We start from the raw sequence: 25,819 nt of genomic DNA, 5'->3' as shown, positions 1-25,819 counted from the left end.
CCCTACAAAATAGACCTGCCTAAATGGTGATTGCACATGCACACTATCAGTATTCTCCATTTGGGTAGGTTCAGCTAAACTAATTAAAAAAATCCAATATCATACTTTATCCATTATGTTAAAAGAACAATAGAAAATATGATTTTACATATAAATGCAATAAGCTTTCTTTAACAAGGTGATATTGATTTCAGTTAAGTAGTGATGCCTGGTGAAGTGTAGTTATCCCAAATTAATCTCAGCCTTGGGGCATCATAACTTGGCACAAGACTTTAACTGAGTATCCTCAAGTTTCTAGGAGTGCAGAAAGAACACAGTGGAAAGAAAAAAAAGGTGTCTTCCTTCAGATATAACGGACAGAGAAAACACTTATGTGGTTTATATAAAAGAGAAGATAGCACTTCAGGTTTGATTGGAAACTGAGAGAATGGCCTCATGATGCAGAGTACTTCAAACTATGGATGCTCAATGTAAGATGCTTTAAAAGGATCTGAAAGTCTGAGTTTGCTTAGGAGTTACAAGAACATCTTTATATTGGTCACCAAGTAATAATTAGTTATTTCTGGTTCCAGTCTTGGGTAATACCTGGAAAATTTTAGGAAAGTAAAAGAAAATCAAAGTATATCTAATAATTTTCTCAGTGCTGTACAGAAGGAAATATTCTTCCTGATCTCGACAGATGATCGATCTGCACCCTGAAGTGTAGTTTTGATTATTCTTATCTTAGCATGCGTGGGGACAAATGTGAAGAAATGATCCAGTTCTTTTAAAAAAATCCATCTACTGCATTTTGTTCTCCAATTCCTTGAAGGCTTGATTGCACCCTGCATGAGGCATTTCCTTTTATTTCTTTAATTTAGCTGACATGAATTTCATTTTTCTGCGATAGAACAGGATAAAACGGGAGGGCCTGCTCAGTTTGTCTCCTCATTATCCTAAATCTCATTCACATCCTCTCTAACAATTTCCTTTGATGTTAAATATCCCTGTATTATAATATTTCCTATTCCTTTTGATTGAAAAAAATCCTATAGATTTTAAAAGAAACGAAACTAAAAAGGATATAACAAAATATTATAAAATCTTATAGAATGATCAGTTGAAAGAGTACAAACCCATGTGGGGTCTTAACCTGTATTGGATTTTTTTCTGAATTAAACCAAATTACCAATCTATCATATATTTAAATACTGCTTCATTACCAGGGTATCTGAGTGCCACACATTTTTGGACACCCCCCCCAGCTACAGAAGGGGTGTAGGCAAATTGGAGAGAGTCCAGCAGAGGGCAACAAAAATGGTTAGTGGGTTTGGCACATGGCTTCTGAGGAGAGGCTGAAGGAACTGGGTTTATTTAGCCTGCAGAAGAGAAAACTATGGGGGGATTTAAGAGCAGCCTTTAACTACCCGAAGCGGTGATCCGAAGGGGATGGAGCTAGACCAGGGGTGGGCAGTTATTTCGGGCAGAGGGCCGCTTACTGAGTTTTGGCAAGCCATTGAGGGCCACATGACATGCAGCCAGGGGAGATAAATATTAATTTTTTAAAATTTTGAGCGCCCCACAGGTGGGGTAGAATGGCCTGATGGGCCACATCTGACCTACGGGCCACATTTTGCCCACCCCTGAGCTAGACTGTTCTCAGTGGTGGCAGATGACAGAACAAGGAGCAACGGTCTCAAGTTACACCAAGGGAAGTTTAGGTTGGATATTAGGAAAAACTTTCTCACTAGGAGGATGATGAAGCATCTGGAGAGCTAGAGAAATCTCCATCCTTGGAGGTTTTTAAGGCCCAGCTTGGCAAAACTATAGCTAAATGATCTAACTCTGAGGATGGTCTTGCTTTGAGCAGGGGGTTGGACTACATGACCTGCTGCAGTCCCTTCCAACCCCAACTTACTATGATTCTGTGATCTAAAATATCTGTTCTTCCTACATGCTTTTTTAAGGTATCATTCTTGTTTTAGATAGGGAACTAAGAGTGAAAAAAACAGCTTGCCTAGGCTCACAAAAGAAATCTGTGACTAAGCCAAGACTTGAAACATTAATTTTATGCTTTCAATTAGAATGTCCTTTCCCTCAGAGGTGGAAGTATCTCAGGATCCTTAGCTAATGCTTCCTAGCCAAGAACAAGAAGAGAATGAGAAACTTTGATTCCAGAGCTTGAGTGTCATTCCCAAATCTCCAGCTTTCAACTATATGGAAGCATGTTTAGCATAGATTGATATATGGCACTCATAATTTTAAACTGCTTGATGGGGGTTGAAATGACTTAACCCCAAGCAGTTTGTGCACCAGTTAACTGAACCTTAGAAACAGCACTGACCACAGCTGCATGCCAGCTGGCCAAACGCATTCACTGAGCTATTCATGATGTCTTAGTTCTTCTAGCAAAAAAGATCCTACACCAACATGTATTTTTACATGTCTATTTTATACACGCCGACTTGAGGGTGTGGATATTGGGTTTTGGTTTGTTTTATTTGTGGTTCGTTTTTGTTTTGGGGGAGAGGGGAGTTTGATCATTCAAGTGTTTTTAGTAAAAGAATGTTTTCCCCTGTATTTTTCTGTCATTCCAAAATATTCTAGCACCTCGTTGCACTTTTAGATTTAAGTTTCTCTGGGCCACCCCCATTTCAAAGCTATACTGGTGTTGCACTTTGAAACCAAATTTTTAACCTAGTGCTTTATGAATTGACACGACACTCAGTTGATGAATAGCAGAAAGGCTTGCTTTAATAACTACCAACAAGTTGCAAAACTAAATGACAGAAAAAAGACTCTTTCTTAATATAAAATGAGCTATTAGCTAAAGGTGCACTGATACATCGGTCCAATATAGGCTCGGCTCATCGGAGGGGAGGAGGGGCCAGCTCCTGCCTCTGCACGCACCCCAGGAGGGCACGGGGGGAACGTGTGCCCCCGGATCTGCACGAGGTGGGGTGGGGCGGGTGGGCTGCAGCTGCAGCCTGGAACCAGGGCTGCACTGGGCTCTTCTGAGCAGGGGCTGGGCTCAGGGCACGTGGTGGTGATGCTGGGAGTGGGGGCTACAGAGGAGGCTGCAGCTACCCCAAATTTCACTGTAGCCCCATTCCCAGTACTGTTGCCGCCCGCCCTGAGCCCAGCTGCCACCAAGAAGAGCCAAGCGCAGCCCTGGCTCCAGCCTGCAGCTGCAGCCCACCCACCACACCCCATGCAGATCCAAGGGTAGATGCCCCCTCCCATACACTTTCGGAGTGCACACAGTGGCAGGATCTGCCCCCCCACCATGGGGTGCAGCTCCATCCCACACCCCGCCCCACCCTGGCTGGGCAGTGCCTACCCCTGCCCCCTCCCTCCCTCACTACAGGGGGCATTGGTTCCCCCTCCCTGCATGCTCCTTCCACCACAACAGACTTCCCTGCTGCATGTAGCTGTATCAGAAATCAGATTGGTATCGGCCAATATGCCTCCTTAAATATCGGCCATCTGTATTGGCCCCCAAGATCTCTGTCAGTGCACCCCTGCTATTAGTCCTTGTATTAACTTAGCTGCAAAGAGAACTTTACCCAATGCAGGCAGGAAGCAGTTCTTGTACAGCCTCACAGTGTGGATCCTTCACTTGTGGCTGAGTAGTGCAGGATGGCTTCTTGATCTTCCCTGGACTCCACATACACGTTGCTGGCAGTTCTGTCTTGCTTCTTATACTGTTTTAATTGTATAGCTTCAAAGCACTCCTTCTTGATAGTTGGTTAATCAGAATTCAAACAAAGCAGGCAAGACCAGAATTAACATATTACAACTGTATGCTGTTTGTGTGTTTGTGAAGTTTGCGAACTTTTCAACAATTTGGAATCAAATAGGATGGGTATTGATTGAATGAGATACCTTTAGGAAGTTGGTCACAGAATACTATTGTTCAGAAGTTATTTTAACAATGAAGCCTAATAAATAGCTGCATCAAATGGCTTATGGAGATAGTGAAGATCAGTTACCATTGGATACAACAGGCGTGAGTTTCAGAAGAATGCACTGGTTTAGCATAATAAACATTTAGAAATTGACTGACTATTTTGACAAATATGCCTTAATTAATAAATGCAAATGTGAGGCAGTGAGGATCAGAGAATAGGTGAGAGGTAGGTTAGCATAAAACTTTAGACAGATATTGGATGTTTGCTTTGGGAAATAGGTCTAAATCAAAGGGGAAATGTTTTAACCAGGATAATTTACCGTCATGTTTTCAATACACCCTGGCTTTTCTTGCCTCTTCCAGGCTTTGCTTTCAAGTGGATATTTTAGTTCTTTTGGTTTCTTTAGTGACACTTAGCTCAACTGACATGTAGGTGTAGTCTATAGGTTTCTCCCCAGGCCAGTTGGCTTTCTACCTTGTTCTCTGAGTCTTGTTACATTTATGTAATGAGTGTATTAGGTCTCTGCCATTACTTTTAACCATCACCTTTTTTTTAGGTTCAGGTGTGGTGGAAGGTTGAGGACTGTTATTAATGGGTTGCAAGCCACCAGCAGAGTTTGATTTTCTTTGTGGCAGGCTTGTAACCATACTCCAGTCTTGCCTCAGCCATTGTCTTGGCTTTTTGTGCAAGAGACACTGTCCAAGCTTTCACAGTTTTCATATGCAGCACTGGCACTGGAGAAATTTCATTACAACCTGGCACCATTCATCCTTTAACCAAAAGGAGGAAGGGTAAGTCTCAGGACTGACCACAGGGAAGAACAGAGAAAGAGTGAAAAGGAGAGGTGAACAGATGAGAGAGAATTGAAGGAAAGAGCAGGTGGATACATAAATAGTGAATAAAGAAGAGTCACGAGCAGAGGGAGAAGACAATAGAAACAGGGAAGCAGGCAGGTGAGCTAGAGAGTAAATGAGAAAGGAGATAATGAAAAGAAAGGAAAAATTGATTAGCAGCATATGCAATAGTGTGGAAACATCATGAATCCATACAGTTTTTCATGTAAAGTTCCTTTAAACTGGCCTGCATGCAGAACTGTATAAGGTAGGGCTTTAGGTCGCACACAAATTATATTAATTCAAGTTAAGATGGTACAATTTCCAGATTGAGTCAGGCTCTCAAGTGGAAGTAATTGAGGATTTTTTCCATTTATTCTGGCGATACCTCTTACAAAGATCCTGCTTGATCACATTATTCCAAATCTCTTCTGCTTGGAAATTTGAATAATATTAAATTTTATTCAGAATCTTCCAAGTGCTTTATGGACACAAACAGCGAGGTTGGCAAGAAAGTTCACCAATCAGAAAAGTAAATTGGGATGGTTTTAGTGGGCTTGTGACGCAATTGTATAATCATAAAGGACTATTCAGCATAAATTATAAAAAGAATTTGAGGTAAAAAGTGTCAGAACTGAGCTATGAGTAGGAAATCTTTTTGCCAGTGCCTTACTAAAGACTTGCTGTTGTTTTTAAATGAATACTTCCTTATTTTCTGTACTTACCATGATTATTTCCAGTATGAGGATTGTTGTGAATTTTAGTTTTTTTCCTTTTTAAATGAATATGATGTTTCCATGATAGGCGGAACTTCGAAAAATGTTCTATTTTTTCTCTTCTGGCAAAAACCAGAAGATGGAATATTTTCTTAATAATATTTGCTTCTGGGGTTTATATATAAAATGTTGTACACGGTTAATCTAATCATTTACTTAACATTTCTAAATTGGTAGTAGATGATTACATGCAGAAATCCCAGTTAAATATTTCAGTTTTCACATGTTCATTGCTTCCTTTTCAGCAAACTATTTTAGTAAAAATAATCTTAAAGGTGTCATTTCACAAATATAGAAATACCGTACAAACCAGAGCTAACTACTTTGGCTTAATAAGTATATCTGTGAGACACTGCATTACATTGCTTCTTGGTACCTCATTTAAAATTATTCAAGTCACATTAATTTTAAGATGCACTTTGTATAGAGAAGCAGCTCTAAAATTATTAGAATAAAGAGTAGACTACTCATATGTCTAAATAAAAAGGTCTGGTACAAAAATAGTTTTTTTAATATCTCAGGCAAACCAAATTCAGTAACATAGACTGAAGATTATATTTCCTATCAACCCAAACACTAAAATTCAAGGCAGTGTCTACTTCAGCAGACCAGCCTCCAGACCAATCGCCACTCGCGTGTTGGGATACAGACATTTGACATTTTAGGCTTCATACCATATTCCTTTTTGTTTTCAGCGTATAACCTTTCCTCGACACACGCATCCAATTTCTCTTGTGTTCCTTGGTTTGCCTTGGTACTAACAAATTTGTCACTTGCTAGCAAAAAAAACCCAGTGATGGTAGGATTAAGTGGAGCTTGAAAACCACAAAAAATGTTAGGCTGAACTATGGCCATTAGACAGAATTATAAATACTGAAATATTATAAAATATATTCTTAATCCCCTTAAAAATCTCAACTATAAGATTAGATCAACTGTTTAGTGCAGTTATAAAAACACTGTTGTCGAATACATACCAGTTGTTGTTTTTTCCTTGGTTGGTGGCCAGATTGTTTGATTAATTAAAAGGAGAGAGAAAGAGCCATATAGATGCTGAAAATGCTGAGATATTCACTGGTGTATTTTTTTTTTTTTAAAGTGCCCATTCTTAAATAGTGAGCGGCTATTCTCTGAATCAGAGAGAACTAGGATGGTCTTTCAATTTATTTTTGGCTCCATTTCTTTCTATTTTTACATCTTCAGTCCAATCAGATATTTTTGACTACAGCTATAATATATTCCAATGATAGTATCTTCAAATTCAGTGCAGTTTATCCTTCCTGCTTTGCATTGTCCTTTTCTAGTTTGATAAATATTAACTAGATCACTGGGATCATTACTACTGAATGAGGATGTTTCCTATGCCAAAAGATTAATTGGAGGGGAAGCTAGTAATTTTGCAGTTGTATTTGAGAAGGTAAGGCAAATTAAATCCTTGTAACAAAATTCTAGTAGCTAGAATTAACACAGGACAAGGAGAAAAGAAAATGATTAATTTGTTCCTTTACAAAAGATATTGATATGGGTTTGACTTACCTACAGTCAAGCAGTTTAATATTGTTCCTAGCTAGTGTTGTGATGTATTTGAATATTAGGTTATAACTCAAATACCCATCCTTATTACAGTTAGGTTAATTGTAATTTCTGCCTGGAACCTCTCACCCCTAACAAAAATGGGAGTTCCCATCTAAAATACAGTAATGCACTTGCATTAAATAGATGCCATTTTTAAACTATTCCATTATTTCACATGTAACTCATGTAGGATAACAGCAGGAGCCAACTTTTTTAGCAGGTGTGCCACAAATTAGTCCTGACCCCCTCCAAGTGCAACTCTGATCCCTCTTCTGTTCAACCTACTGTTCTGCTTTCTGCTCTCTCCCCAGTCTCCTCTGCTTCTGCTTCCTCATTCTTCCTAATCTCCTGTTCTGCTTCTTGCCCTATCAGTTGCTGCCATGTGCCACACAGACCGTTCCTATGCCAATCATGGGGCATGCATGCTGCAGGTTGGCCACCTCTGTAATATGAAATGATAAATGTGGACTTGAAGAATGTCCTACTCCTATTACTAGGAGTACCTAGCACCTATTATGAGTACATCAGTCCCTGGAAAAATCATGGAGCAGGTCCTCAAGGAATCCATTTCTAAGCACTTAGAGGAGGTGATTAGGAACAGTCAGCATGGATTCACCAGGGACAAGTCATGCCTGACTAACCTGATTGCCTTCTATGACAAGATGACTGGCACTGTGCATGCAGAGAAAGCAGTGGATGTGATATATCTTGACTTTAGCAAGGCTTTTGAGACGGTCTCCCACAACATTTTTGCAAGCAAGCTAAGGAAGTACACATTGGATGAATGAACTGTAAGGTGGATAGAAAACTGGCTGGATCATTGGGCTCAAAGGGTAATATAATCAATGGCTTGATGTCTAATTAGCAGCTGGTATCAAGTGGAGTCCCCAGGAGTCAGTCTTAAGACCTGTTTTATTCAGTGTCTTCATGAATGACCTGAAAGATGGGATGGAGTGCACCCTACACAAGTTTGCAGATCACACCCAGCTGGCAGGGAGTAGTAGATAAGCTGAGGAGTAGGGCTAGGATTTAGGGAGACCTCAACAAATTGCAGGATTGGACCAAAAGAAATCTCATAAGGTTCAGCAGAAGCAAGTACAAAGTCCTGCACCGGTATAGGCTGGGGGCTGACTGGCTAAGCACCAGCTCTGCAGAAAAGAATTTGGGGGTTACAGTGGACACCAAGTTGAACATGAACCAACAATGTGAGCTTGTAGCAAAGAAGGCTAATGGCATACTGAACTGCCTGAGTAGAAGCATTGCCAGCAGATCTAGGGCAGTGATTATTCCCCTCTATTTGCCACTGGTGAGACCACAACTGGAGTACTCTGTCCAGTTTTGGGCCCTCCACTACAGAAAAGATGTAGACAAATTGGAAGGAGTCCAGTAGAGGGCCACAAAAATGGTTAGTGGGCTGGGGCACATGTCTTCTGAGGAGAAACTGAGGGAACTGGGCTTATATAGTCTGGAGAAGAGAAGACTGAGAGGGGATTTAACAGCAGCCCTCAACTACCTGAAGGGGGGTTCCAAAGAGGATGGAGCCAGACTGTTCCCAGTGGTGGAAGATGACAGAGCAAGGAGCAATGGTCTCAAGTTACAGCAAGAGGTGTTTAGGTTAGATATTAGGAAAAAACTTTCTCACTAGGAGGGTAGTAAAGCACTGGAATGGGTTACCCAGAGAGGTGGTGGAATCTCCACTGTTGGAGGTTTTTGGGACCAGGCTAGACAAAGGCTTGGCTGGGATGATCTAATTGGGGATAGACCTACGTTGAGCAGGGGGTTGGACTAGATGACTTCCAGAGGTCCCTTCGAGCCCTAATTTTCTATTACTCTATTTTAAAGTTGGGCCAAGGTCATTTGTTTTAATCAGGCTTTTCTTTGTATAGTGTAAGATGGAATTTACAAGGGGAGGAGGTCCAAAAGTCTCAGGCTGGTAGTTACTGGGCCCTATGTTACATGTCGAGGGTGAGGGAGGGAAAGTTCAATTTTAACATAGCTTGCGCCATCAGTTTTTCAAAGTATTTTTCCTTAGTGGAAAGAGATCACCAGGCTTGCAAAGAAAACCATGATGTCCTGTCAAAATAAACAGACCAAAGTTCTGTGGGAAAATCAGAGTTTACTTGCATGACTCTGCATCTTCCCCCTTTGGCAATTGAGCTCACCAGGGAACCAAGCTATTGATAGATTCCACCTCCCTGCTTCAGACCGCTAGAAGCCTAGAAGTGACTGTGTCCAGTAAAAGTAGCATTTTGGCTCTCTATAAGGAAGTGGCCGCTCTTCTCCAGAGTCCCTCTAAGGGTCTGGTTTCCACTAAACACAAGGTGTAAATGCAAAAGGTTTTCTATAGGTATTGGAGAGTGAGAAACAAAATCACTGTGTTGATTCTTCTCTTATGTAAATGTAAAGCACTTTGTCTTGGCTACACATCATTTGGCCTTGTCCAGACTGTATGCTGCAGTGCTCCAGGAAGCTCTTTGAAGAGAACCCTTCTTAACTTTACTAGTAACATTGGACCCCTGGCTTATCGTGCACAGTATCAGGGGCATGCAGTACATGCAAAGATGGGAGTTTTGTAGGCTAGGTTTTCACCATGTAAAAATGTCATTGACCAATACCCTTTACTTAGCACTGCATCCATTGTTAAGCTAGTAATTTTTACAGCAAAAATGACCTTTTGCAGACAATGATTATTAACAATGGATGCAGTGCTAAGCAGAGAGTGACATCTCTGATATAGAAAAGGTTAAAGTAACAGGCTGTTATACTTGAAACAAACTGAAGAAAAATTCAAAGCTCTCGATGGCCTCAGGCATTCTGACTCATGCCAATAGAGTTTAAGAATCATTAAATGAAAATAGAAAACCTATAAGTATATCTTGAAGTTAATTCTTTTTGGTCCTCCCACCAATAAGTTTCTCCCTTGGTGTAGGAATATATGTAAGAATATATCCAAATACTGCAGGGATTGAATTATGTTGCAATAAATCATGTCTAGTTGCATGGACACAATTCAGCCTTTGGCATACCAGGTGTGAATTATTGCACCATAATTCACAGACTGTCATTGTCTTATTGCTTAATTTGAGATCCTTGATTTAGAGCATAACCTGCTGAAGTGTACCAAAGCAATGCAAGAATGTTACACTCATATTCTTATAAAATCAATGGCTGGTGAAGATAAATTCTACTGCCTACTTTGAAAACTTTACTTTCATAGGCCTCCTGTTCCAGAATTATCATCAGAATTATCTCATTATATGAGATCTCTCTCTCTCATATCTCTACACCACATTTGACCATTTTATTACACATGTTTGTCCTCATTTATTGTACTTTGTGAGATCTTTCACTGAACAGGTGCCTTCAAGCAGCAGGCATTGCAGCAGTTGTTGCATAGTCTGAGGCTCTGTGCCACAGTCGCAGGTGGTTGGTATAACCCTACTTCATTAGTTCTTTGGAGCATTCAACTCCAGCATTTAGTTTATTGAGACATCGCCACCTTTGCCATTATTCATCAGCCCCTGATGGCAAAGACTCAGCCACTAGAATGGCCATTTTTTGCCATCATACATTTACTTCAGCCTTTTGTTCCACATCTATACTCGTGTCTCATTGGGCATGGCATCAAGAGGTTGGGTGCTGGTGAGGAAGCTCTTGTATGACTTCAGCTGTTTGTATGCTGCAGGATGGTTGTACAGCTGCTGTCTTGCATCTTCAGTTTGTCTCGATCATCCTATCCTACTGGCCACTGCTCTTCTGATGTCAATAAGAGCGATGCAGCCAGCAGGTACATACTGTTTAGGCTAGTAGGCTTCAGACATCCTGTGATTCCTGAAGCCTACTGGTAGCTGTCGTTCAGAATGGAGTCATGGTGCTTAGTGTGTACAGATCTCTCCCATACAGGGCATACATACTTGGCAGAGGAGAAGCTGAGAGCCAGAGCAGTGGTTCAGATGGTTTCAGAATGAGAGTATTTCTGTTATCTTAACAACAAACTGAATGTACCAGGCATTTAATATTTTATGCTTCCTATTATAGCAATAGCAAACAAACAAGTCTCTTACTCAGAGAGTTTTCCGAAGTGAACAAACAATGCATGCTTGATTGTAGATAGTATTTGCAGTAGAAGTGTCAATGGAAAATAAAGATTTCAAGGCATGTTGCCAAAATGCAATAAATAATTTTACAAGATGTTATGGTGTCAGTGAACATGTAGCTAGGTAGAAAATATGCGCATCTATTTCCTGCTTTTTGCAGGTGACCTCAGCTATTGTAATGCTCAGTTTGATCTGGCTTGCAACTGATATAACCCCATTGTAGTTGTACAGGTTTAAGTTAGGACAAAATTTGGTCCACAGTATATATTTGGTCCACAAGCTACTTCAGATGTTCCCAGTGTCAGCTGCTTTTGAGTTACAGTAAATAATCACATTGTGGATCTGTATAATACTGCTTTCATTTCTTCGTCTAAACTACTTCAAACAAATTGCAGAAGTTCTAGTACCACATGGAAAATGGAGGTCAAAGAAATGTCTTTATATTTCCAAGTCATCTGAATCATTCTGTAGTAATTATCTAAATGAAATGCCCATAAATCATGGAACTGTAGAATGAGAATTCAGTTAAGAATAGATTATTTATTATGTGAGTTGTGTTGTTGCCCAAAAAGTCTTAAGCAATATATTAATTATATTTTTTTAATTAAATTCTAGCTGGACAACTTAGCCAGTCAGCACATTTTGCTCTCCAGCTGCCTTACAGCGTGCTTGGCTTGGGACGTAGTGCCAATTTCCTCGATCACTTGTATGTTGGCATTCCTCGTCCTTTAGGAGAAAAGGTAAGGTTAAGATCTACCTTGCATAAATTATTATTTTCCAGTGTTTTTCTAACCTGATAAATTCTGTAGGTTGCTATTCCTAAGCCTACTTTTTCAGAAGCCAAAACGATGAAGCCATTTTGAGTTCTGAAAAGTTTGCTTGAAGACAACGGTATGTGTGTCTGTTTTCTCCAGCCTGCCCTATCAATATTTTAACCTCTTTGTCAACAATAGGACAAAAGTTGCACTCAAAAGGAGCACAGGCATAGTTCTTGTGAGCTGTTAACATAGGAGTATAGTGCTTAAGTTATAGATTCTTATATTTGACCAAGAGTCTCACCAATTTATGCTGTGATCACACCAGATTAATTTAGCAAGCATGGTCTGGATGTGTTAAGTACTTGGATAGGAAACATACAAGAATCACAAATGCAGCAAGAAAATGACTCCGTTGCTTCTTGAATCACTTTCTTCATTAACAATGAGTTCGTTATCAGCATGGTAAAAGGTATTCTGCTGAATGGACCTGCCTTTGGATGGAAGTGTGAAACCCAGGTCCTGACCATGTATGATTGGTCAAGATCCCATATCCTATTTTAAGAGTTAGTATTCTGGTTGAATTATGATCTGGATAATTACATTCTGACTACATAAAATTCCCCTACAGAATCAGTTCTTCCCTTCCTACCAGAAACTGCAGTGCCAATGTGCACTTAAATAGAAGCCATATTTTACTTTAGTGATGGCTATCTATGTCCGTGGCGGATGCAGTGATCAGTAGTTGTTATTTGGCTTACAAATTACTTCAGAATCCAAGCTAAAAATTAATCTAAATGTAAAATAATTATCCACATCCATCCCTGACTCATGAAAACCACTTGAACTTTCTGTTCTTTCTTGTGTAAATTTAATCAGGAAATGTCTAAATACTTCACAAAATAACACCTCTTAGGTTTTAAGAGGTAAACCTAACTTTTATGTCTTCTTGCAGTCCATACGGAAACAGGAATGGACAGCTATCATCCCAAACTCCCAACTTATAGTCATTCCATACCCTCACCATGCTCCTCAAAGGTAATGTTATTAATTGGACTATACTGTATATTACAAAATTATAATGTGGAAACAGATTTTTAATTGTGTATCACTTTGTTATCCTCCACATTTTCATAAGCAAATTAAGGAAATGTGTTTTAGATGAAGTCACTCTAAAGTGGGTGCCCAGAAGGCTGCAAAACCACAGTCAAAGACTACAGTCATCCATAATAAAAACAGGTGGTTATTTTTAAGTGATATGCTGCCCTGGTCCCAGTTCTTGTCAGTATTTTCATTAATGATTTGGAGGATGAAATAAGAGTATATGTTCATAAAAGCTGCAGGCAACAGCAAGACAGGAGGAACCTTAGCACTTTGGAAGGCAAAGAGGTCTTGATAAATGGGAGAAACAATCTAAATTCGATTAATGAAACTCAATATAGACAAATGTAAAGTACTGCATTTAAAAATAAATATAAAACTGGAGATAACTGGCAATGCAGGTAGCCAAAAAAGGTGCTGGGAGTGATAATGGATCATGAACTGTTCAAGTCAGCAACATGATGCTGTTATAAAACCTGGTAAGTCTTATATTTGAGTATTCTATCAGGAGGATTATATATAGGATACAAGAGGTAATTATTTCCCCCTGGGGGAGAATAATTGCATCCAGAACAACAGTGGCAGCTAAGCAGGAGTCCAAGGGCTACCACTTAACCCTTCACAGTCCAGGCCACCACTTGGACAGCCCCGTGCTGAAGGATTTGGACATTGACCTAAATTAGATATGGAAGTTTGGGTGAGGTACACTAGTCCTTAGAAACTTGGTATGTCTTGCCCACACAGGCAGGAGCAAACTGATCACTAGATTTGGGTTTAGGAAGAAATTTTTCTCCAGACCAGGACCTTTGGATATTTTACCCGTTCTCTGCAATGTCTGCGATTATCTGAGCATATTTTAACTTGACTGATTTCCTGTCTTAGTAGCAAAGTGTTAGCAGTACCCTCATCTTCCCCTACCCTTTACTAGTGGTCCATTGTAGAGTGTGTTATTGGATGCTGTGAGGCTCTGAGGTGCAAGAGGACTAGATTAGATGTTCTTATAGACACTTTTGGACAAACTGTTGCTTGCAGTGTGAAAGACTGAAGTTGATGGCCTCAGAGGCTCCTTCTAGTTCCAGGGAACATGTAAAGGTGTACACACATCCGTTAGAGTGATTCTTGTAAATAAGCATGTATCTTCATTTGCTTCTGCGATGGGAAAAAAAAGGTCAAATTTATAGTGCATAATGGACTTCACATCAGTCATTTGTATTTTTTGTTAAACTAAAGACTTTTATATAATGCCAAAGAACATTCAAAACACATTATTGAATATAGTCCTGTAAAGGAAAACCTACCTGCCAAAGTTGTTATTGACCAAGTAACAAGTACAGCCACAGCAAAAGTGCGTGTTTTGGTTTCATCAAATATGCATCCAGTGCATCTACTTAGATTCAAAAGTTTCTGTTCAGAACATGGTGTATGTTGCTATCTATGAATCTCTACATTTTCTTGGAGGAAGAGATGAAACTGTTGCTTGCAGGAGGATTTTAACACTGAAATCAATTTGAGCTAAAAGCATTTATACAAAAAAATGGACTCAGGAACATAGAAAAAATGTCTTCTTGCTACTCTTGAATATATATGTCAAATCAAAGTTTACTAGTCAAACCTCTAGCATTTCCCTGTGCTTTGTCTTGGGGTAAAGTCATAGTTGCTTTTATAACATAGAAATGATTCTGATGTCACAAAGTCAGCATTAAAACTTTACCGTAGAAGACATGAGATGTGAAGTACCAAGACCTTTTCTGTAAAATATGCTGGGTTCTAATTATCAGCCCTAAGATTAATAGCAGCCAAATAAATCACCCAGTACCATTCTAAAGAGCATCCTTGAAACTGAGATCCTGAGCATATCTCTGGGTACACACAAAAACAAATTACAGTGTTTTTTCAGCAGGTAGACTGTGCAGAGCAGAACCAGGTGTGTGGGACTTATCCATGCTGTCTCTTTGGTGATCATGAGACCACTGCTGAGAAACTGGTCCCCACTGGCTAGAACTTCACACTTAAAAAAAAAAAATCTCAGTAACAAAAGTAACCTACCGTTGCGACAATTTACCAGAATTGTGGTGGATTTCCCATCATTGGTAATTTTTAAATCAATATTGGGTGTTTTTACTGACAGAGATGCTACAGTCCAATCAAAATTATTGAAGAAAGTCCTATACCTTCTGTTATAGGAAAGGTCCATTAGTCAAAGGAAAAGTCCTTAAGTAAAACTGTTTAAAATTTGTTTCTCATAAAAAACATTTTAAGTACTATGATAGGTAAAAGCTTTTCTAAGTCTATCCCAGCCAAGCAGTTGCCCCAGTAAAAATATCACTCACAAAAATTCTTGCTTCTTCTCATTTCCTGGACCATCATGGCTACATGATCACTTCAGCGTAGTTCTGTTAAGTAGCCATTCCTTTCAATGACTAATATTTTGGAGGACAAAATTGTTTGTTACCCAAACCATCCCTCCTGGCAGTTAAAAAATATGTGTGCATATTGTTCATGCTCAAGACCATCCTAAACAGTCACCAGAAGAAAACAGGAAGATGACAAGATTCAACTTTCTTGATTATTCCTAAGCAAAGGGATGGGGGAAAGGCCCTGAACCTCTTAGCTCCTCTTTCTACTCAGTACTTAAGCAAAAAAGAGGGTACAAATATATGATTTTTTAAACCGTCATAAGTACTTTATCGAGCACTTAAATCACAAGCAGGACTTCTACACTCTCAAAATGTAAGGAATCCTTTCCTCTATGAATGGTCTTTTCTAAAGGTAAACAGGCATTGCTGTTCTTCTATTGACAGAATTGATTTTCTCCTCCAGTAATTCATAATCAAAAAGAAAGATCTTGCCTAAGGAATGCGTTCTCCTCAAATACACAAATTATCAGGACAGGGTGGCCCTGCTCTCTTAAGTCTGCAGGCAGACAGATGGAAAGAATACCAAGCAAACAGTAACAAATAGTCACATGAACTGCTCCATTCATCTCAGCAGGGTTTTAACTTAGAATACTAATGAAGATTTACAGGTCAGCATTGTTGATTATTTCAGTGCTGATTCATTTAGCAGAAACATCCAGCTGTCCTGCAGTTGCATGTAGAATTAAACACATGCTTCTCCTCCCAATTTTGATCATTGGTAGATCCTCCCATATTCCTTCTCTATAATAAAACCTCAGTTTCTTGTCCTTAAAATCAAAATGTTAAGAAATAAACTCTTCAGGCCAAAATGTCCAAGCTGATCATAATAGATTGAAAAAAGAAGGATTGAATCCAAGAGGGTTGATGAGGAAAGAGGTTTTCTGGAGGAGACTCATGTTTGAGCTACAACGATCAGTAAAATATATATAATAATACTGACACTTCAAAATTAAATCTACACCCTGCAAAACTCTACGCAGTCACCATACACAAGCTCAGGAAGACAAAGGACTTGCATTTCTAGTTTGTTTGTTTGCATATATTCACGGTTGAAATTTTTAAGCTACAGATAAGAGGATGCATGTCTTAGATAGGGTGCATCAGCTGTACTCTGCAGTGGAAACTTGGCCTGAACTATTCCTACTATTGAGTCAAAATCTCTAGTCCTAAGCATTCAAAATTCAAGGTGGGCCTGGGACACAAGTTCAACTCTGAATCTGAACATCTACTTTTGATCTTAGGGGCAGAGTTGGGCCCACCTGGTGTTCTACACACTATTTTTTTGTTAACCAAAATCTTGGAAAACAATATAAACCGTAGGGTATTAGTTTTTCATTGTATATTAGAAAATAGCATTTACATAAAACGCAGTTTCCTGTAAATGAAAACCAACCTGCCAAAGCTGTTATTGACCAAGTAACAAGTACAGGCACAGCAAAAGTATATGTTTTGGTTTCATCAAATATGCATCCAGAGTGTCTAGTTAGATTCAAAAGTTAGATCTCGTAGATGTGCCCAGTGATTCGTGCAGCGGGCCCAGAACTTAGTGAGCTAGAGCACACCTTCTAGAAAAACCAGCCCATCTTTAAAAACTAGTGAAACTCCTTCTATTTAATTTACCCGATAGAAGGCTATGAGGCAACTTGATCAGCCTACAGGTATGTATATAGGGAGGAGATTTAAAATAGTACAAAGATCCTGAATGGGTAGACAAAAGCATAATAAAATAAGATCCAGTGGTTGGAAGCTGAAATTAGACAAATTAGACTAGAAATAATAAGATGCATGTTTTAACAGCCAGCATAATTAACCATTGGAATAATTAATTCATTGCTTAGTCTTCAAATCAATGCTACATACCTTTCTAAAGGTTTATGTTCCTGTGCAAATAAATTGGGGCCTCAATACAGGAATTTCTGACTCAAATTCTATGTTATGCAGAAGATGGATAATTATAGGAGTCCCATGTGGCTTAAAGATGCATTAACCTATGGAAAGCCACTGGATTATTTAAAGATTTAAATTTACACACATCCATGGAAAAGCATTTAGTCACCATGTTACAAATACATTCATGCTACTCCAAAAATTGAAATGGGTACTAAAATAATAAGCATATTAGGAATTTTGTTACAAATAGAATTTCATTGACAAAGTAATACAAGTGTAGTTTGCAAACAGTGCAAAGGTAGTGTTCAAATTACAGTATTTTTTTTTCTATGCACATTCACTGCTGTTAATATTTTTATGGATTCTGTTATCCTGCTTCTTGCTACAAAGAACCTCCCAGACACTTATTTGTCTGTGTTTCAGAAAAATATTTTCTCCAAATTTATGTATGTAATAAAATGTAGGGGTGTGCGAAGCTGACAGTATTTGATTCGGATTCAGGTTTGGCCTGATTCAGGGGACAGTGATTCGATTCTCTGATTTGGATCACTGTCCCGATTCAGTTCAGCCAAATCTGAATCTGAAGATTCATTTCTGATTCGGAGAATCAGTGATTCAGCCATAGACAGCTCTATATGTCTTTTCTATGTACCTTGAGGTACCAGGCACGGCTTGTGAATGCTGAGATGGTGTGGCAGATGGAGCTTCCCACGGGAGCGCAAGGAGGTACCCCGCGTGCTTGGCAGCGGACCCAGAAGTGGACCGGAAGTACTTCCAGTCCACTTCCGGGTCTGCCGCCAAGTGCACGGGGGGCAGCCCCCAGATCTTCTTCCGGCTCGTTCAACCACAGGGGAACCCCCAGTGGCCCTCTGTCACGGGGCACTGAGGTGCCCTGTGTCTCAGAGGAGAAGGAGAGCTGTCAATCAGCAGGGCAGCACAGCTGCGGGTTGCTGTGGTAACAAGCCGGTCAGGTGACCGGAAGGGGGCAGGGCCGGGCCCTTTATAAACAGCCCAGGCTGGAGCCTAGCAGCAGTTCCCCTCTGGCAGCCACAGGAGCAGGAGCTCTGCGGGAGAGCTGAGCAGCAGAGTCAATGGTGGCAGTCTGACCGGCTGCAATGATGCAAGGGGAGGGAAAGAACCCAGATAGAGGTATGGGAGAGAGCCAGTATTGAGCGGAGCTGGGTTTATAAGCTCGGGGCTTATGATTGTGTTGTAAGCTGGTAGGCTTCTGGTGTTTGAGTTATAGCCGATTCAGTTATCGTTACACCGGAGGATCAGGTGAGGCTGTAGGAGTGTGAGGAGGCCTCACAGGGGCTCCCCAGTGGCTTGGGGGTTCCCGGTGCCCAGTGGGGCACAGCGAGGGGTGCCTGTGGGGCACAGCTGTTTGTGCTGGAGAGGCGCGGTGTGCGAGGTTGCAGACCCCAGCCCGTGAGGGCAGCATAGGCCCCAGAGGGGGCAACGGGCGCGAGAGGTGCAGCATAGGCCCTAGAGGGGGAGACAACGGGCGCGAGAGGCACGGCAAAGGCCCTAGAGGGGGTGAGAAGCTCTGGGAGCGGGCAAGTACACTAGGAAGAACCCTAGGAGAGTGTGGGTGCACCGAGGGAAGCCCCCAGGGCCAGAAGTGTGTGTTGAGAGGTGCCCCAGGAGCGGGCGCGGGTATCAAGAGAGGCCCCAGGAATAGGTGGGACATTTTCTGATTATTAGAAACCCAGTAACGGGGAGACTAAAAAGGACCCTAGAGGGGTTCCTCAGTATTGGGGACCCCAAGGGGCCTAAAAGGCCAGGTAAGGCTTCGGTCACCTGAGCCTAAGCTCACATCAAGGATTGACAGGACCCCAAGGGGTCAGGTAGGCGAGGTAAGGCTCAGGCCGCCTGAGCCTAAGTGGACTCATAACGTTGGCAAGAACCCAGTAGGGTCAGAAAGGCCAGGTAAGGCTCTGGCCGCCTGAGCCTAATCCGGTATCCACCATTAACGGACTTTAGAGGGACCAGTAAAGGGTTAGGAGGATGGCCCAGGTGGCGTGATAGCCTTGGGAAGATTGGAGACGGGCGCCAGGTGGGTGACCCAGGGGTGCCAGAGAGGGGCACCAGGGCAGGACGAGTCCAAGGGGCGCCAGAGAGGGCGCCGGAGGGCCAGGACAGAATAAACGTCCAGGAACAGCTGTGAGGCATGGGGCGTGCTAAAGGGGAGGTAGGAGGCATGCATTGCCCATAAGGCTGGGGGTGTTGGAACACCCTACTTGGAACGGAGGTAATACCAGCACAGTGTCAAGGTAAGAGTAGGCAGCCTCCCTTACTGAACTTATAAGAACAAAGACATGGTGGGCGAGAAGAGGGTGCTGGATCACCATAATTGACACGGCAGGGGGCGCTAGCGAGGCCACGGCCACTCGCAGGCCCCACTCCATGACACCCTCCCAAACCCAGGAGGCACCCAGTTGCTGAGCTGGGGGGCAGGGGTTCCCTTGCACACTCCATGGCGGACCCAGAAGTGGACCAGAAGTACTTCTGGTTCAGTTCCAGGTCTGCCAGCAAGCACACGCAGGACCCCCCGTGCTCCCGTGGGACACTCCATCTGCCCCACCATCTCAGCGTTCACGAGCCCCGCCTGGTACCTTGAGGTGCATAGAAAAAACATATAAGGCTGTGTCTGTGGCCAAATCATCAAATCTCTCTGGATCTCTCTGAATTGGAGTCTTCTGATTCAGAAAGATTAATGGGTCTCCTGATTCAATTCACATTCGAAGATTTGGCCGCCGAATTGGGCTGAATTTCCTCCAAATCAAATCAGCGACTGAAGCTTCACACAACCCTAATAAAATACCCATTGATTTCAGTTTTCAGTATGGTTCAAGATTTATTGACTGCAGAGACTGACCTCATTGGTTAATAAATCTTGATTATAATTCTAGAAACTCAGTATTTACTTTCTGTCTGAACTTTACTAAATTTAAAATTAAACATATTCTGTCCCTAAGAAAAGAAAAACAACAATGTTGCTTATAGAATAGCAGCGTGTCTAGAAACTAGAGCAAGGGGTCTGAGAGTCGCACTCCATCCCATTTCAGCAATGATTCACTGGATGACTTTGAGCAAGTGAGGTAAAATTTAAATCAAGACATACACAATTAATATAAGCAAAAATCAAGTAATAAAATGAAAATAAAACTGTTCTGTAACAGAATCTTTAAATACATGTAATGAGAAGTAAATAATAGTAGTACAAATACGGGGGGGGAAATTACTACTAGAGTTTGAAGTAGAGCTAAGAAACTTGTCTTTGAAAAATAATTTAAGTTTTGACCACACAATTCAGAGACGAAGGCCAGCATGATACTTGTGATCATCTGTACTGGCTTTCTGTACAATCCAAGCCCAACAAAAAGGTGGAAAAACCCAACATTAGGACTGAAACTGCTTTAACTGTGGATACAGGCTTGACCACCGTAGTACTTTAACTTATATATGGCTCTGCCAGCAGTTTTTTTGCCATCAGAATTACTCCAGTTCAAACAACAGAAGCTTTGCAAGATGAAGGTTTTTGTCAACAGAGCTGCACCAACACCAGAGAAGTTGGCCAACGGAGCTCTGCTGGCTACAGCGTATGAACTTTCCACACCATGAACTGATACGGATATGCTGGCAGAGCTTTTTAATGAAGATGAAGTCTCCATTGCTTTTTCTCTGGATGTAGCCGCTCAGCATGAGTTTAAAGATCCTTGTCACAAATAGTGAAGTTGTAGCTATTCTGGGAAATCCAAATGTTGCCATGTTGCAACCTGAGCTAAGGTCACAGTTAGTCCTTCCCAAAATAAAATCAAGAAGGCCCAGGAAGCTCTGCAAGGTTCATCATGTGGGGCAGCCAAAGAAACTTGGGAGGCCAGAAATCCCTCCCTTATGAGATCCACATGCTAGGGGTATGCTGGCCCCTCTCCTGGACTACCCAAACTCCCTCTTTTCCCTAGAAATACAGCCACCATTGACTGTCCTTACCATGCCTACAGTTTTTCCCTCTGAGCCTGGTACAGGCTTTAGGAGTAACTTAATGCAACATTAATTTCAGCAAAACGTAAATATGCAGTGACTGGCAGAAATACACAATGACTGCTCCCCCACAACCTGCCTGGAGTGCTGTCTTCTGGCACGTGGGATTCTTTGATAAAAGAGTCAGCATGTCATGTGGATTTTGCTAGCTGGTGCTCATCCTTTCACCCCAACCCCAGGCAGTTTTTGAGGCTTCTGCTGCGCGTTTTACTTTTATTTTGTTCTTTTCAATGCTCTACTGCAAAAGCGAGCATAAAACTCTTAATGAGGAAGAAAGCCAATCCCTAAGGATATACCAAGGCTCCTGGATAGTTCAACAGAAACTAAATTTAAACATGGTAACAATTATATTTAACACTGTATTTTGTAAGTAAACACCATTAAGCTCCTGTCTTTAAGGTAAGCCCCGATCTTGCACAGAAAATCATAGATCACCTTATTAGCAGATTTTGCATTACCTTTTCATTTTTGTAAATGAACGTAATCTCTTTTGAAGCTGTAGTCTGGGTCCTAATGAAGAATACTAATGTTTTTTTGGCTTCTCTTCTGTGTAGCTGGAGTGCCAAGCTGTACCTGACCCCAAGTAACATTGTGCTGTTAACAGCTATAGCCCTAATCGGAGTTTGTGTTTTCATCCTGGCAATAATTGGCATATTGCACTGGCAAGAGAAGGTAAGCTTAATTAAATGGAAATGAGTTTCTGTATATTTTCACACTATAAATTTTGTATTGTGTTAAGATATGCTCTCGTATTGTTTTGAATAATGGCTTTCAGTTTGAAAATGTACTTTAAAATTAAATAATCTCAGTAATTTTCACACTTCTGACAGGTATCAGGCTTTATTAATACACACAAAAGTAGGGTAATTTTAGGTTTTATTGAAAGCTTAAAAAACAAGCATCTGGTTATGTAGGTTTGATCTCTAAAACATTTAAAGGGAAAATAAGAAATAATGTACACAAATTTGGTATTTTGGCATATGCCATTATTCATAACTAACTGGGAGACTTTCAGTTTGTAAGATGATTACTTTCAACATCTTGTACTCTCATCAACTGATCAGAGTTGCAAGTAGAGGCTGTTTTTGAAAATAAATGTAAATTCAACTTACTTTGCTTCTACTCTGATGGTGGTTCAGAAAGAAGAAAAGCATTTGTTTTTGTTCTATACCCTTACTAGTTGTATGGCTATTAATATGTGGGACTCTTCCATGGGATGCTGGCTGCTTTGCTCCACATGTCTGAATTGCATGTGGACTGTATATACATTCATTGATTTGAAGAAGCATTTTGAGAGGGTTCTTTCATGTCACAAAAGAAAAGCATTCCCACTTTTCTTAACAAGTCTCAGTTCACAATAATATCCAGCTGGCAGGATAGCCAATAAATGCTGCTACCTCGCCGAGCCATAATCATACCGGCCAAATAACGTGACTGCATTTTTGACTTGGTATGTAGGCCTGTATTTGTGTTTGTGAAACAAACAGGCCCGATTAAACATCCAGCCAAGTTGTGCATGTATTTCATACTGGAAAATTATTTCACAGTGATGTCATTGACTTTTACAAAATGTTAACACAGAGCCCATATGCAAGGAGCGATGTGGTTGGGACTGCAATTGACAGAGCAAGGAAATAAAGAATTCCACTCTTATATCCTGCCCCGTTGTGCTCAGACAGTACAGCGCAAATGACAAAGAAACTATGCTGTGACTAACTCCCAGCTTTGTCTCCATTGTTTTCTAACTGCAGCATACCTGTAAAGGCAGTAAATATGGAAGCACAGATAGGACATAAACCTGGAAAAGTAGGGATAATATTGGTAGGTTGGGGGAAGCAATTTAAAAGTTTGATTGCAGAAATGCAAAATGTTCAAGTATTCCTTACATACATTACTATAGTGATTTATAACCAGGATGCCATGGCACCCTTGGGTGCCTTGAGATCCTTTCAAGGGTGCCGCAGGATGCCACACAATGTTAGCACTGCTAAGTGTACAAACATGATTCACAAGCTAAATCCTTAGCATGCCTATACATGAGCAGAGAGCCTGCTCCAACACACAAATTACAGCTCATGGCAGAGCCATGCAGTGTGGGGTAACGGGGATCGCCCCGCAGCATGGCAGCAGCCGGTGAGTGGGAGCTCTTTTTTTCAAAGAGCCAGGAGCTGAGAGATTTGGCAGGGCAGCCACCGAGAGTGGGCGGGGGATGGGGCCAATTTAGCTGCAGCCAAATCTCCGAATCAGGTTCAGCCGAATCAATTCAGGACAGTGATTTGAATCCCAAATCAGCTGAATCCGAAGTGAACACTAGCCGCTTTGCACAGACCTAATGTATAAAAACTCAGAGTTTGCAAATATAGGACTCCACAGTGTTGAAAACATACCACGCTGTTGTAGCCTTTCTGAGTTTTTTGCAGTAGTTGAATTGCTCTAGTATTTTTCTGTTGTCAAAAAAAGAGTGAAAACTAAGAGTAGGCATTTTCCAAGGGGGCCCTCGGGTCTAAAGGAGTTACGAACCACTGCACTAGTAGCTTCTCAGCTGCTGCTGAATCCACGCATTGCGGTGTCTTTTCCTATCTGTGCTTCCATATTCACTGCCTTTACAGGTATGCTGCAGTGACCATCTTCTTCCCCTTCCATAGGAATGGATTGCGTTGGTGATTACAAATGTTGCGTGTTCTTCAAATAATATATCTTTTGGAGGATATTGACTCAATTTGGATAAAATAGTCATCATCCCCCTCTGTCCTCCCCCCCCCACCCTCCACCCCCCAGTAATTTTTCAGGGTTGTATAGTGCATTTCATTTAAGTGATGGGCACCCAGTACATATGGTCTTAGCTTAAGTAAATGCAAGTGAGACAGGATCACTTAGATTTTTAGCACCGAATTCTGATCTTAGACATCTTACATCTCTCTAAACTAGCAATAATGTGTTAATACAGAGTTACTGATGTTACCTAGTATTTTACATTTGTGAAGCCCTGTAAAAAGTTAAGCCTCAGAATTAGTTAAACCTCAGAATACTTTGAGATACTGTAGGTCAGTATTTACTATCCCAGTTTCTCAGAAGAGGACACAAAGAATGCCTTGAACAAAGCCATACATTATATCAATGGCAAGGCTGGGGTTAAAATGCAAGAAACTTTGATTCCTAAACTTTCTTTAGGTCACTGGACTGTTCTGTTGCTGCTACCAGACTCCTGGCCAATATATTGCTCTGCCTGGATGCTGCTATTTTTCTCTCTCCTATATATAGATATCCAAGATACTCACACCCAGAGTGGTGAAAACAGAGGGTCTATATACAGTTATTCATACATCCCCTTGTGGGGAAAAACAGCATTGCGGTTCCTTATTTCACACACTAGCTGAAATAAGCCCTTCACGCCTCCACTGATATAGACAAAGAGCTGCCTCTGACGTCACCATAGATCTTATGCATGGCCATCAGCCATCGAACTTTGTTATCTAAATAATAAATCTAGCAGTCAGGGATAATGTGTTGCTCTGTCACATTTTGGGGGCAATCTGGATCCATAAACCAATGACCTGTTCCAATGTGTCACTTATGGATATTTTTACCTTTGACACATCATGCGAGGGATTAACTGAAGAATGCTGAGGAATAATCAATAGAAGGTGTAAATCTTAAGACTCATAAACTCTGGTAGGTCGAGCAAGGACACTGGAATTCCTAGTTCTAATCCTCCCTTTGTCCTGCTCTGGGGCCTTCGGGCAAATTCCCACATCTGTGTGGTGATATGAGATAAGGAGGTTGTGATGGCTAATCAGTTAACTTTTAAAGTGCTACTCTAATCAGTTAATTAACTGTTCTAATTAAATAATGTAATATAGAAATACATAAAAATAATATAACCTTTTCAAAATGCATACAGTTGAATGAAAATGGCTTCTTATGTGAAGGCCTTAGTGTTTTATAGAATGTGACATGTATTTCTGAGTAGGAAAAAGGATGTCACACTACCCCTTTTTCTTTTCTTTGACTGAGTTGCAACCTTGGCAGGGTATGTCCCTGCCACAAAGCCAGACTGAGATATGCTGTTAACTTCACAGAGAGCTGTGCTGCTGTCAGAGAATACTGAACGTCTGACAGCCAAATCCAGTGGAACACAATTAACCCAATAGGGAGTCCTATTGTACACCAATGATGCTTGTGACAAGGAAATCTCTGGAATGGAGGCAGCACATGTGACAACATGGTTCCCACAAGCCAGCTTTCATTAGAAAAATGAAGTCGATATATGTATGCCTAGTAAAATTGTCACGGGTTAACCAGCTTATGCACAAAGGGAGATGCCCATCCAACAGCATGAGGATAAAAAACACTAACAAGATTGTACTTGATCATCAAAAACATTACTCAGTCCAAGCAAGCAAGCATGAATACATTTTGCAAGTCAGGCAGATGACCAGCT

At 41.0% G+C, this 25,819-nt stretch overlaps 1 protein-coding gene across 1 annotated transcript in view; it reads left to right on the top strand.

Annotated features, from left to right (window-relative positions):
* ITFG1 (integrin alpha FG-GAP repeat containing 1) overlaps nucleotides 1–25,819 on the top strand; it is a 203,735-nt gene that overhangs the window by 175,717 nt on the left and 2,199 nt on the right. Inside the window, exons 15-17 of the mRNA XM_090062025.1 lie at nucleotides 11,787–11,911; nucleotides 12,882–12,964; nucleotides 21,933–22,050. Coding sequence (XP_089918151.1) covers nucleotides 11,787–11,911; nucleotides 12,882–12,964; nucleotides 21,933–22,050 — 326 coding nt within the window. The remainder of the gene's footprint in view (nucleotides 1–11,786; nucleotides 11,912–12,881; nucleotides 12,965–21,932; nucleotides 22,051–25,819) is intronic.

Source organism: Crocodylus siamensis, chromosome 9, assembly GCF_052110815.1.
Source record: "Crocodylus siamensis isolate JL-2025a chromosome 9, ASM5211081v1, whole genome shotgun sequence".
NCBI classification, from domain to species: Eukaryota; Metazoa; Chordata; order Crocodylia; family Crocodylidae; genus Crocodylus; species Crocodylus siamensis.
This window is presented reverse-complemented; position numbering and strand designations above follow the sequence as displayed.